The sequence below is a fragment of the Meles meles genome, chromosome 6 (genome assembly GCF_922984935.1).
Source record: "Meles meles chromosome 6, mMelMel3.1 paternal haplotype, whole genome shotgun sequence".
NCBI classification, from domain to species: Eukaryota; Metazoa; Chordata; class Mammalia; order Carnivora; family Mustelidae; genus Meles; species Meles meles.
Window position 1 is genome coordinate 80,512,845 of NC_060071.1, and position 14,005 is coordinate 80,526,849.

The 14,005-nt window shown below is 34.8% G+C and overlaps 1 protein-coding gene across 3 annotated transcripts in view; it reads right to left on the reverse strand.

The window, feature by feature from the left end:
* Positions 1–593: 593 nt before the first annotated feature.
* Positions 594–14,005, reverse strand: part of NOVA1 (NOVA alternative splicing regulator 1) — a 153,649-nt gene continuing 140,237 nt past the window's right edge. For all 3 annotated transcript variants that reach the window (XM_046010176.1, XM_046010175.1, XM_046010177.1), the window contains one exon: positions 594–3,044. In XM_046010176.1, the coding sequence (XP_045866132.1) occupies positions 2,040–3,044 (1,005 nt within the window). In that variant the 3' untranslated portion in view covers positions 594–2,039. The remainder of the gene's footprint in view (positions 3,045–14,005) is intronic.

Sequence of the window (14,005 nt, forward strand, 5' to 3'; positions counted from 1 at the left end):
GATAAAATGAGTAAATATAATAGCGGCAATGCTAACCACTGATTCCACGAGATACACTATTTGTCAAAACTTACACAGCTACAGAGTATCGACGATAAATAGTCATTACCAATTAACACAGTTTACTACAGCTTTTCTCTTTCATTTAAACAAGCATATCATTCCCTTTTAAAATCATTCTCTAAATAAATATTTAGAGATAGAGAACTCTAAATGAAATAACAGTCCAATGTTAAAAACTAAAAAAAAAATGAATCTACTCTTACAGTTTGACAGAAATGAATTATTAATAGTGGAAGGGGAAGGGATCAGGAAATAATTTCAAGTTCTCAATGTCCAAAAGTAAATTGCACAGTAAATCAATATGAAATGAAGAGTCCATATAGTTCAATGAACAAAAGGGAAAGTTCATGAGGACAAAGATCACAGTTCAGAGAGAGGCTGGACGAAATTCAGACATGGAGCATCACACTCATTGTTCTTTAATTGGTTGCACAGAAAGGAGCAGCTGGGATGCCATTTAGCTTGCTAGGATGGACGTAATCAATGGGTTGAAGTTGAGATGGAAGTAATTCTCTTTTGTAATTCAGTTGCTCAGCCAGATGATCCAGAGGTAGCCAGCATTTTATTTTTGTCCATTGAATTTAAGACTGCATGCACAGCATGAGGAGGTGCTTGGGGATGGATGCCCCTATGAGTGGCCTTGAGTGGGCAAACTCAGAGGTTAACAGATGGTGTGTCAAATGGCCTGGACAGTTGGCACTCAGGAGAGGTACAGAAGAGGGTGACAGTTGTTGGGTCTTGGGAACAAAGGCTTACTTTGAAATGACCTGTCAAAAAGCCTGACAAAGGTAGATCACACTACCTCTCAAGATAAACTGCCTCTTCTAAATAAGCATGCAGGAAATACTGTCTGGTTGGTGACATAAAAATGCTCCACAAAACATGCAAATTACCGAGTATTAGAAACTGCATTGGCTGCTAGCGCCATGCTGCAAAGACTCCATCATGGGAGCAAACAGCTAAATCACAGATAGCTTCACAGTAAAATCTACATTCACAATACTAATAGGTTTCTAGTGTTAACAAATTATACACAATTATAAGCTCTTAAAATGCAACATACTTATCAAGCAGTTGCAGATAATGAAACATTATCAGCTATCAATAATTTGTTGGCACTTTCACTTTTGTTTATAAAATTTCCAATACACTGTACCACAGTTATGTGTCTAAACAGTGAGGATGTTAATGGAGTAATGACTGTTCTACTGGCCAGGCGATGGGATCAGTAGTGAATTCAGTGCTTAAAAACAAATGTACAAACCTCTGAAGAGGTGGGACTCCATGTGAGAACTTTTGTTGAACTTACAAATGATGAAGAATGGGCCATGGCCAGCATGCAGCATTATTTCCATTGTCTAGTTCAGATGGAGAACAGGTGCTTTTATTGATCTGTAAACTTACCAATATAATTTTCCACAGTTTTAACCTTTTAAATATTTTACAGTGCTTTTATGCAACTATATTGCTTTTTGATCATTTTAAATTTAAAACTTATTTTCAAAATATTGTTTCCTACTTCACTGTGCCCTAAGCAGGAAGTAAGACTTACATGACAGTGCTTTGGCCTCACTCCATTTTAGGTCACTGACCCCACCATACTCAACCTAACAGTAGTTAATTTAGTGTTATCTAGAACTAATACTGAAAACTATACGCATATCCCTGTCTACATTCAATCATTAAACTACAATAATGCTGGTAAAATGGCAGGCTTAAATCTTACACTAGAAACACCTCTGACAAATATACACAAGCAAAGTATAGAGAACAAAACAGATCAAGAAAAAATTCTTTCTATGAAACATCTGGTAAAACACATATTATTTACATATACACATTGTCAACATAGTCGCATTCATTTGCATAATTATATATTAATAACAGAAAAACTTCACTTCTGCAAAGTACAGTACATCCTTCTTGAAAATGGGGTAAAGGAGGGGTTAAAACAATCTGATGTATAATTGGGGCACTCAACCCACTTTCTGAGGATTGGCAGCCCGCACTCCTTGCTCATATGTGATCCTTTGTGTAATTAAATACTGAGCAGCCTGTGTTGCAGCTGGTGTTCCAGTAATGGTTACCTTCCGATTCCTTGTGCCAGGTACGAATTCTCCTTTTTTGGAGATCTGTATCCTTGCACCAGTCAACTCCTGGTATTCCACTAATGTTTTCCCTCCTTTGCCAAGTATTGCACCAACTAAGTTTTCTGGCACTGCTATTTCAACTACATCCTTTGATCCATCTGTGGATTTTTCTGTTCCTAGAATGGCACTGGCAGCTAGGGGAGAAGCAGCTCCAAAATATCCATTGGTTGCAGCAGTAGCAGCAGCCAGGCTACCTAATGCAAATGTCCCCGCCGTACCACCAGCTGTGCTGCCACTGGCTGAGGCTTCACTGGCATAGGTGGCCAACAAATTGGCTGCTGCTGCTGCTGGGTTGGCACTGGCAGCTGCTGCAGCCAAGGCCCCTGTTGCTGCTGCTTGACTGAGACCTAAACCTAATGTGTTGAGATTATATCCGTAGCTGGCTAAAGTATTAAGTGCAGAGGTGATGGCCACCAGGTCATTGCCTGTGAAGCCAGATAAGACTGCTGGAAAGGCTGCAACGCCAGCAAGGTTAGCATGTCCTAAGAGCCCTGCGGCTGCGGCAGCAGTTGGTAACACTTCAGCAGTGTTTGCATAAGGAGATCCGGTTGGATTGGAATTTGCCACTGGACCTGTAACATTGGCATAACTGATATTGAGACAGCTGCCACTCTGTGGATCCTCTTGTATCTTCTGGATGATAAGTTCAACAGCTTTTCGGTTTTGTTCCGGTTCTCCACTCACAGTGACAACCCTCTCTTGCAAGTTGATCCCATCAGGTTTCTGGGAAAGCTGCACCCAAGCCCCTGACTGCTCCATTATAGCCTTCACAGTAGCACCTCCCTTCCCTATTATCAGACCTGCTGTGCTGTTGGGAACTATAATCTTTACCTGTAATTAAAAAAAATACGTATAAATAATACTTCTGTTTTGCGCATACACATTATATTACTTTGCTATCCTAGAAAAAGTAAAATAACAAATTGAAAATTAGTTTAAACATCAGTTATGAAAGATAGAAACATCACAACTTCTAAAGTGACTTTATAGCATTTTAATACAATTATCTTGTAAAAGCAGAATGTCCAAAAGCAAAAGCAAATTTCAGTTTAAAATTATTAAATAATTTCCTGGAGTCCTTGTGCATTGCCGTAGAAGTTTTAAGAAATGAGTATGTTCTAAAGAAAGGATATCATAACTATACATCAATGGTAACATTTTTATATAGCTCCAAAATAAAAATACTGTTGATATTCTTCACCTAGTGTAGCTTTAAGAATACCTTTGGTCTAAAACGTATAAAAACAAAGAGTACAGGATTATGATGCAAAGTTAGTAAAGATAAAAGTAGTAAAGTTCTAGCTTGAGTCCCTTCAGAAAATTAATTTCATGTTCCTTATCACCTAGCAATTTTTGTGTTATTCAAACCTTACTTGTGTTATTTCATGACTAATATTTTCAGAGTGCAAAAAGATTATTACTAGCGGTATTTTGATTTTTGGACTAAACTGACACACAACACATAACTTTATAAAAATAACAGATATTTCTAAATAATTAATATAAAAAATTTCAATCACTTTAGGGAGGTGAACAATGATTTGAGTATGATATTGCCGGGATGTTCTACTTAAATTTGTAAAATGACCATTTTAATTAGATAGAGAATTCTCTTTTTTGGCAGCCATAGCTACATTTTAAAAAATAGGGCTTATAACCATATTATCAAAGGTTACTGAAAATTTACTGGAGTCACAGGAATAATTACGATACAATGTGACCATATGAATAGAGGCATTTTAACTAATTTGTATTGAAATATCCATTCACAAAACCTAGACTATTTGGATTTATTTAATTACGGTCAAATACTATTGTAAAAAGGATAAAATCAGTAAGGTATTTTCCATAACCCCTGAAATTAAAATATAAATATTAAAAATTTTATTTTGGTAGCACAAAGATATGCATGGAACTGTTTTATGACTCAGTAGATAAAAAACTGGGAGGGTTGTGTCACTGACAAAGCACTAAATTGCTTTCCTTGTTTTGGATATTAAAATGGGCAGGCTGAAGTAACGTTGAAATTTGAGCAGGAATTTAGATGAGATATTCTATGAAAATTTCATTAGCTAGTTTTTAGCACGTATTGCCATGCTATCTTTTAAAACAGAGATTTGGTAAAAATATTTTAAAGCAATACATCCATGCATTTCTGGCAATTTTGCTCTTCAAGGTAGAAACCAGTCGAAGTGTAAATTCGAATTCTAGACTATGTCACCTCATATATTTAGATGCATTAACACACATGTACACACACACACACACAACTTTTCTTGCCACATATATAATTTATAGGAACAGGATTTTCTTTCATTCCAATTTGTCTATAAAATAATTTCATTTTATTGAAAACAATTTAAATTTTCTAGAAACATTTTTTAGGAATATCAAATATATCCTTCATATTCCTCCTGATTAAGTGCATTCAGTTTTTTTTTTTAAAGATTTTATTTATTTATTTGGCAGAGAGAGATCATAAGTAGGCAGAGAGGCAGACAGAAAGAGTGAGAGGGAAGCAGGCTCCCTGCTGAGCAGAGAGCCCGATGTGGGACTCGATCCCAGGACCCTGAGATCATGACCTGAGCCGAAGGCAGCAGCTTAAACCACTGAGCCACCCAGGCGCCCCAAGTGCATTCAGTTTTAAGAAGTAGGATGAGAAATAATTTTTTAAAACATGTTAATTTGTTAATTTTGTTCACAGACTTTTTTGTAGAAAATTATTTGTCTGAAATGCTGCAGTATGTTAAAGTATTATAATTAGAAATTTAAACCATGATTATTCCTTACACTAATTATAAAGATGAATTAGAATCACCCTTACATTTTATCCTGTGCACATGAGTATTGAGAAAATTTACTTTAAATATCAGAATGCTAAATATGATTATATTTTATAAATAAGTACTTCTTTCCAAAATCAGAACATTTTTATATAGTTGAAAACATTTATATATTGGCAAGCTGTGGTTTTTAACATATTTTTTTATGTTTTAACGTAATTTTTATGAAGAAAAATACACTAATTTTTTATGTAGTAGTACTAATTTCCCACAAAATATTGGGAAATTCATAACTTTTCTTTTTTTGTTGTTTTTTTAAAATTTTTATTTTATTTTTTTCAGTGTTCCAAGATTCATTGTTTATGCACCACACCCAGTACTCCATACAATATGTTCCCTCCTTAATACCCACCACCAGGCCCTCTGAATACCCCAGCCCCTCCCCTCCAAAACCCTGTTTGTTTCTCAGAGTCCACAGTCTCTCCTGGTTCATTTCCACTTCCGATTCCCCCAACTCATGTCTCCATTAATTGACCAAGACTTTCTTAAGAGCTGTTCTTAAATTATTTTAAATTCTAATATCGCTATTGTTTTGCCCAATATAATGATTACCTCATGATTATAACCCAAGAAGAGAAGAGCACATGAAAGGTCAACTATGGGAACTGTCCTATAGACTGTCAATAAAAAGCAGTGACATATATAAATTTATAATATCCATTCTAAAATCACCTGAAGCTTCTATGAGAAGTGTGAAGATAATATTAATTTATACTACTCTGCACACCAGTCTCATAACATATTTACTGCATACACAGTTTTTTTTGTAAAAACCTTAGTACTAGTTCTATTCTTCCAAAAGAAGTTGCTGATGTGTGCACAGCATTGCTATTATTGCACATTAGTTTCTCCTTTCTTTTCTTGTTTTCCCTTTTCCTCATTCAAAAAAAAAAAAATTCTGAAACAACGTATAGTTCAGAAATGGTGTGTGAACTTCTCATAACTGTAAGCATCTTCCAAAAAATCTGTCACTTTGGAAACTGAAAAACTACACCATGCCATCTATCTTTATGTTAAAGATGTCCTTCTAATTCGAATTACCATCAGACCACACACACAAAAGATATCTTCATGTAATAAGCACTATTCCCTGGATTTTATTTTTAACTATTTGAAATAATCTTATATAAATTACTGTCAGCCATAATTGCTTTTTAAAAAATACTGATGTGGTTCCCAATTTTTGTTGGTAGAACAACTACATAAAGGTGGGTTAGGATTTAAGAGAAAACATTACTGACTGCATATTAAGATTTACAGTAGCACTTCTTAACTTTAGATAGTAATAACTCTGCATAAGGTTACTGATCTCAGATATTAAATTAAAAAAATAAAGAAAATACAAATATAACAAGTTATTAAATTAAAAAAAATTTTTTAATGTAAAAGCTTAATAGCCTAGACAAGGGAACATGTCACCTAACTTTTATTTTTGACCCAAGGAAATGAAAAACCTCTCAGATTTATATTTTCTTCCTTGAAGACTTAAAAAAATATGTATCTATTTGTTCACTTAATCTAATATGGACACAAATCAGGAAATAAACTCTCTGAAAAGAGTAAGTTGAGACCAAAAGAAAAATTGACACATATGCGTAGTATCTTAGAAAAAGTAGTGTTCTATCTCCATCTTATGTATCAGGTCAGAGCCAAGAAGTGAGGCATCAGTGTGGAAGCTTGGAGATAATGGGCTACTGAATACTGGGTGGGGGAGGGGAGGGAAAGGGAGGGTGGAAAATTACATAAGATGGCTACTTGTTTATTCCTTACACATAGGAATATGGTATTTACCAAAGAAAAAGTCTGTGCACTAATATGTTTGCTTTCCCAATGAGACGATAAATAGCAAATTTTAGTTATATGTATGGCTTCATTTTCATTGGTGAAGTCTGTTCACATACTCAAATAAGTATATGTATACTATTTCTAAGGAATTGAGGGAATTAAAAAAACCTTTGTCCTAAACAGCATATAAATTATTTGGTTAACACACACCAACTAAATCAGATATACTGTTGACAGCTACGAGTCAGTTTTCAGAACTATGCTCTATAGTTGCTACCATCAATTCAGTCATTTATGGAATGCTTACTGAGTGGTCCAGGCCCTGTGTTGGGAGTTAGGAATAAAGGAGATATATGACACTGCTCCTGCCTATAAGGAACTTGTAGATTAGTTGTAGAAAAAGATGGTGTAAATTTTTCAGTGCAGTGAAGTCTTAAAAAAGTGCGTATATAAGTAGTTGAAAAGCACAAAGTAGACACAAAGCCTAACTGGAAGGAGAAGGGGTAAGTAAGAAAATCTTTGAGAGACAATGATTATTTTGTGTCTAAATATCTTTCACATCTTTGTTCTCTAAGTATCCTTATTCATCAGACATTCCTGTAATTTTGACCTGTTATTTCTATGGTGGAGAGTTCCACTCACACCTAAACCCATTTTAATAGTGATCATGTGCTTAAGTATTGTTTTTAAAGAAAAAAGTGTTCACTTAAATTTTCCCTATTCCTAGATTTATAATTATGAGAGAAGATTAACAATATAATTATGCCAATTTTACTAGTATCAACTGCTTTTCAGAAAAAAAGTAGTAAAATGACTATTTCTCTATGTGTAGCCAAAGAAGAACCTCTATGGATATCCTATGAAAAGTATTAAAAATACCAAATAGGTAGGCTTTAATGTTGATATGTTGCTTATTAAAAATAAATATTAAGCAAAACAAATTTACTCCTTTTCCAAATAAGAAGTAAAACTCATTATGGTCTTATAAAGCAATGAAAGTGTCTGTAATCATAATTTTTCATCATCATGGCAGGAAAATTATTTAATTATTTCACAAAGCCATACTTTCATATAAATTCAAAATAAGTTCCATTATAATTTAAGATATCTCAATTGACAGTATGGACTATTTAAGGGCTGCTATATTATATACCACATATGCAGGGACTTTTATAGGCAATGACTATCAATAGTGGATATCTTTCATTTATTCTGTCATTTATTCAGCCATACTGATCTTCCTTCTTCTGGCAACAGAGCCTAATTTTCCTTTGGGAAACACCCTCTCTCACTCTTAGTACATGTGCTTCAGGTAAGGCCAACAACCTTCCAATGCTCTAGGAGTGGAGACCTAACAGAGCCTGACACATCACAATTTCCACACCTTTGGCAGTTACTGATTTGGGATTGCGGATGTGGCCCAGGATGGTCCAATGAGTTAACCTGAGAATTTGGTAAAACCGTTGGGTTTTAGATTAGAAACGTGTTTTTAATCTAGTAGAGCACAACCCCGACATTCCTAGTGACTATCTTGCCACCCTATGGAAAGAGGAAGAACCTGCCTGAAAATAAAGTTAACCTAGAAAAAAGGAGTCTACAGAAATGGAAAAAATTCTGACAGCATTTTGGCATCTGAATCTAACCACGTCTAAAGCTAGCACGATAAATATAGTTCCTTTTTTAAGCCACTTTGCATTGGATTTCTATAATTTATAACCAGGCAAGTAGTATATTAGAAAAAGGTTTTACATTCTTGTTATTATCATATTATCATTTGCCTATCCAAAAGAAATATGGACACTTTGTTGTAACTCTTGATGCTCTAAGTCAAAACATTATAGTTCCAGTAAAGAAACACAAGTGGATTCCTTAATTTACCTTTTACCAAGATATACCCAACATGATCTAACAAAATAAATCTCTATCACTTTCCTAATGTATTACAACTTAGGCTACTGAGGCACCATTTTGTAGTGCCCAGCGAAGATGCACATGTCATTTTGGGGATCTATATTGAACTGAGGACCAAAGTAAATTGAAAACTTTTCTTTTGATTATAGATTTTATATACATAAATATCTTCCTTTCTGAAAAGTACTGATATGACAAAATATGTACAGGACTGCTACATGAATAGAAGTATACAAAGAGAACAAAAAAGTAACTCCTCTCTCTACTAGTCTGTTTAATCTACTCACTTTTGATAATCAAATCAACGGCAACACAGTTTTCATAAGCATGCATAATATTATTGTAAAATACCATGCTGTCTTTTCTTATGTATCTTCACCAGTCCTTCCCTCACCACTGCCAACACTAGGTTTCAAACCTGGGAGCCATCTGTGCCTTTTCTTGCTCCCTAGATCTCTACATCCTGTTGTGTACTATTTTATTTTTTCCTCCCTGAAATGCTTCTTTCCCAAACCTACTGCTTTCTCCTATCCAAAGAAATGCATGGTATTATAAAAAGAATCTAGAATAGGCAGTTTGAAGATACAGGCTCTCACCCCGGCTCTGCTATGTGACCTTTGTCAAAACCACTTCAGTTGCATCATCTATAAAATCAGAAAACTTGATAAGATTATGGATGAAGGGGGCGCCTGGATGGCTCAGCGGGTTAAAGCCTCTGCCTTCAGCTCAGGTCATGATCCCAGGGTCCTGGGATCGAGCCCTGCATCAGGCTCTCTGCTTAGCTGGGAGCCTGCTTCCTTCTCTCTCTCTCTGCCTGCCTCTCTGCCTACTTGTAATCTCTATCTGTCAAATAAATAAATCTTAAAAAAAAAAAGATTATGGATGAAGAGTTTTTATTTTCGCATTATAAAAAACGCTGCTCAACAGATGTCAGTGACAACTCCACCATTCAGTTACCACTGAAGTATCTAGAATCCTTATGTAGACATTCAAAATTCTCTGTATCCTATGCCTGAATTGTCTTCCTAGCTTCATCTTTTAAGACTGGTATATCATGCTGAATCCAAACTTTACCTTCTAGTTCTTGGATTTACTCTTTATTAGTCATTTTTCCATGTCTTTGCTTTGTTATTTATTCATTTGGTCCAAATGACTGAAGTGTTATCTACCTATATTCCCACACTGTATTCCCTAAAATACATAGTTTTGCCTTGTGAAATCTTACATGTCCTGGCAGAACAGTTCAAATGCAGTATAGTTTGTAAACTCAATCCTGGTTCCTGAAAACCAAAGTGTCAAAATACTTTCTGCATTTATTATATTACTTATCCAATGCTGCCTTATATTAGCATAGAACAGATATTTACCTCTCTTACAGAATTTTATCTTCCTGATGGGCATTATCTTATTTAATTTTGTATTTATTATTTGCACTTAGTTGATGTTATCAATTAAATAACTTTAAAAAATAAATCCAAAAATGTAGATTGATAAGAACTAAATAAACTATTTAAAAGGTTCCATCATGGCCATACAGTCTTGTGTACTGTATGTGTGCACATGTGTGTTGTGTGTGTAAAATATGACATTGGGTTCTTAAAACAATAGCTTAAAAGAGGAATAATTATTACTGTCTCTAAAATCTAAATTCAGACTATTCTTTAGGCTGGAGCCACTGTCTTCCAGTAATTTGCCAAAATGACCAACACAAAGGGAAGGAGGAGAGGTACCCACTGAGAGAAACCATATGTTCTCTAGGCCTTTTGAGAAAACAAGGAGTCGCTCCTTTGGCCTCATATATGTAAATGTACAAGAAAGGAGATATTGTAGACATCAAGGGAATGGGCATTGTTCAAAAAGGAATGCCCCACAAATGTTACCATGGCAAAACTGGAAGAGGATACAGTGTTACCCAGCATGCCGTTGGCACTGCTGTAAACAAATAAGGACAAGACTCTTGCCAAGAGAATTAATGCACGTATTGAGCATAGTAAACACTCAAAGAGTCAAGATAGCTTCCTCAAGCATGTAAAGGAAAATGATCAGAAAAAGAGGGAAGCCAAAGAGAAAGGTACTTGGATTCACTGAAGTGCAGCCTGCCCCACCCAGAGAAGCACATTTTGTGAGAACCAAGTCAAAAGGACCATGAGCTGCTGGATCCTATTCCCTGTGAATTTATGGCAGGGTAAGTGTAAAAAAAAAAAAAACAAAAACAAAACAAAATTAAAAAAAACCCCAAAACTCAAGACTATAAAAAAAATAACTCAAAGATTATATTGCAAACATACTGAAATACAAAAGATAAATGTATGGATGTTTTAATCTTATCATAAAATTACTGAAATCAGTAACAGATTTATGGTCATTTAAAAAACCACTAACATTATGAATGGGTGTTGTACTTTGTCAAGTGCTTTTTCTGCATCTATTGAAAACGATATGGTTCTTATCCTTTCTTTTATTAATGTGGTGTATCACGTTGATTGATTTGTGAATATTGAACCACCCTCGCATCCCAGGAATAAATCCCATTTGATCATGGTGAATTTTTTAAATGTATTATTGGATTTGGTTTCTATATTTTGTCGAGGATTTCTGCATCCATGTTCATCAGGGATATTGACCTGTTCTTTTATTGGAGTCTTTATCTGGTTTTGATATAGGGGTGATATTGCCTCATAGAATGAATTTGGAAGTTTTCCTTCCTTTTCTATTTTTTTGAATAGTTTGAGAAGAACGGGAACTAACTCTTCTTTAAATACTTGGTAGAATTTATCTGTGAAGTCATCTGGCCCTTGACTTTTGTTTGTTCTGGAGTTTTTTGACTACTGATTAAATTTCTTTGTTGGTTATTGGTCTGTCCAAGTTTTCAATTTCTTCCTGTTCTGATAGTATATAAATATGGTGTTGGAAAACTGGACAGGAACATGAAAAGAAAGAAATTATCTCACTTTCTTACACCATACACAAAAATAAATTAAAAATAGATTAAAGACCTAAATGTGAGACAAGAAACCATAAAAATCCTGAAAGAGAACACAGGCAGTAACCTCTTTGACGCTGGCCACAGCAATTTCTTTCTAGACACATCTCTCCAGGCAAGGGGAGCAAAGGCAAAAATAAACTAACTACTGGGGCCTCATCGAAATAAAAAGCTTCTGTATAGCAAAGGAAACAACGAAACTAAAAGACAACCTAAGGGAGAAGATATTTGCAAATGACATATCCAAAAATATCCAAGGGTTAGTATCCAAAAATCTATAAAGAACTTATCAAATTCAAAACTTTAAAAGCAAATAATCAAATTATAAAATGGGCAGAAGACATGAACAGACAAGTTTCCAAAGAAGACACACAGATGAAGAGACACATGAAAAGATGGTCAACATCACTGACTGTGAGGAAATTACAAATCAAAACTACAAAAAGATATCACCTCACACCTGTCAGGTATGGCTAGAATCAACAACACAAGAAAAAACAGGTGTTGGCAAGAATGCAGAGAAAGGGAACCCTCCTACACTGTAGGTAGGAATGCAAGCTAAGCTAGTGCAGCCACTGTGGAAAGCAGTACGGAGGTTCCTCAAAGAGTTAAAAATAGAATTACCCTACAATCCAGCAATTGCATTACTAGGTATTTATGCAAAGAAAACAAAAATACTAATTCAAAGGACTCATACACCCTGATGTTTATAAGAGCATTATCTACAATAGCTAAATTATGGAACCAGTCCATGGTTCCATCAACTGATGAAAAATAAAGAAGATGTGGCATAGATCTACAATGGAATACTACTCAGCCATAAAAAGGATTAAATTTTGCCACTTGCAATGACGTGGATGGAGCTAGGCTGAAGCGAAGTAAAATCAGAGAAAAACAAATCTGATCTTACTCATATGTGGAATTTAAGAAACAAAACAAACAAGCAAAGGGGAAAAAAAAAAAGAGGGAGAGGCAGCAAACCAATTAACAGACTCTCTACTTAAGTAGAGAGAATAAACTGATGGTTACCAGAGGGCAAGTGGCTAGGTGCAGGGGGGATGAGTAAAATAGGAGATGGAGATTAAGGAGTGCTCTTGTGATAAGCAAGTTGTATGGGAATCACTATAGTGATGTTTAATCACTATACTGTACACTTGAAACTAATATTATACCAAATGTTAACTAACTGGAATTTAAATAAACCTTGAAACATTAAAAAAACAAATACAAGAAAAAAGATATATCTTGAAAATAGTAAAAAAAATGAGAAAAAGTCACTAACATTATAATATTTAATATTAAACATGCACTATATGCCTTTTTCTTAAATTTTCACTGATGTACTATGTTTTTCCTATGATATTTTGTAGTTTCTTACTAAGGTTTTGTGGCTTCTTAGCCATAAAAAAGTGTAGCCAAACTGGTTGTAAAAGTCCAGAATACAAATATATCTGTGTTTACTTGATTAGGTTATGAACTGGATCAATACTATGACTCACATGACAGTTTCTACTGAGTCATAATCACAATTTATAATTGATGCAATTACTCCTATCCTTTGCCTTGCTTCAAGCAATTACATTTTTACCTCAGAATAATTAACTCTAAAAGTTTTGTGAAGATTGTACTTCATTTTGTATCTTTTTTTCAAAGGGCCTTATTTTACTTGCCCCTTTGGCTGCTAGATATGAGAGAGAATGACAGACAATACACCTCTTTTTTTGTATCTCTTTGGAAAAAGACAGAAAATGAACGATTATGCCCATGAAATTTCTAAAGACAAAGTTTAACTTAACTTTCCTACTTAATACATTGTTTCATGTTGCCCCTTGAAGGATTATTAAAAAGTTTTTTTTCTTTTGATGACTGCTGCATATTTTATTTTTATTTTTTTTAAAGATTTTATTTATTTATTTGACAGACAGAGATCACAAGTAGGCAGAGAGGCAGGCAGAGAGAGAGGGGGGGTGAAGCAGGCTTCCCACTGAGCAGAGAGCCGCATGCAGGGCTCAATCCCAGGACTCCGGGATCATGACTTGAGCCGCAGACAGAGGCTTTAGCCCACTGAGCCACACAGGTGCCCCAGACTGCTGCATATTTTAAAGATACGTCACATCACATTCCAAAGAGGGATAACTTAAGTATAAGAAAAATAGGAAAAACCAATATTTTATTGGTAAGAACAAGGAAAAGAAAAGCACTTTAAACTATTTCTGTTATGTCGAGATGCTAAGTACTCTAGACATGATTATGTAAAAAAAGAAAAAAAT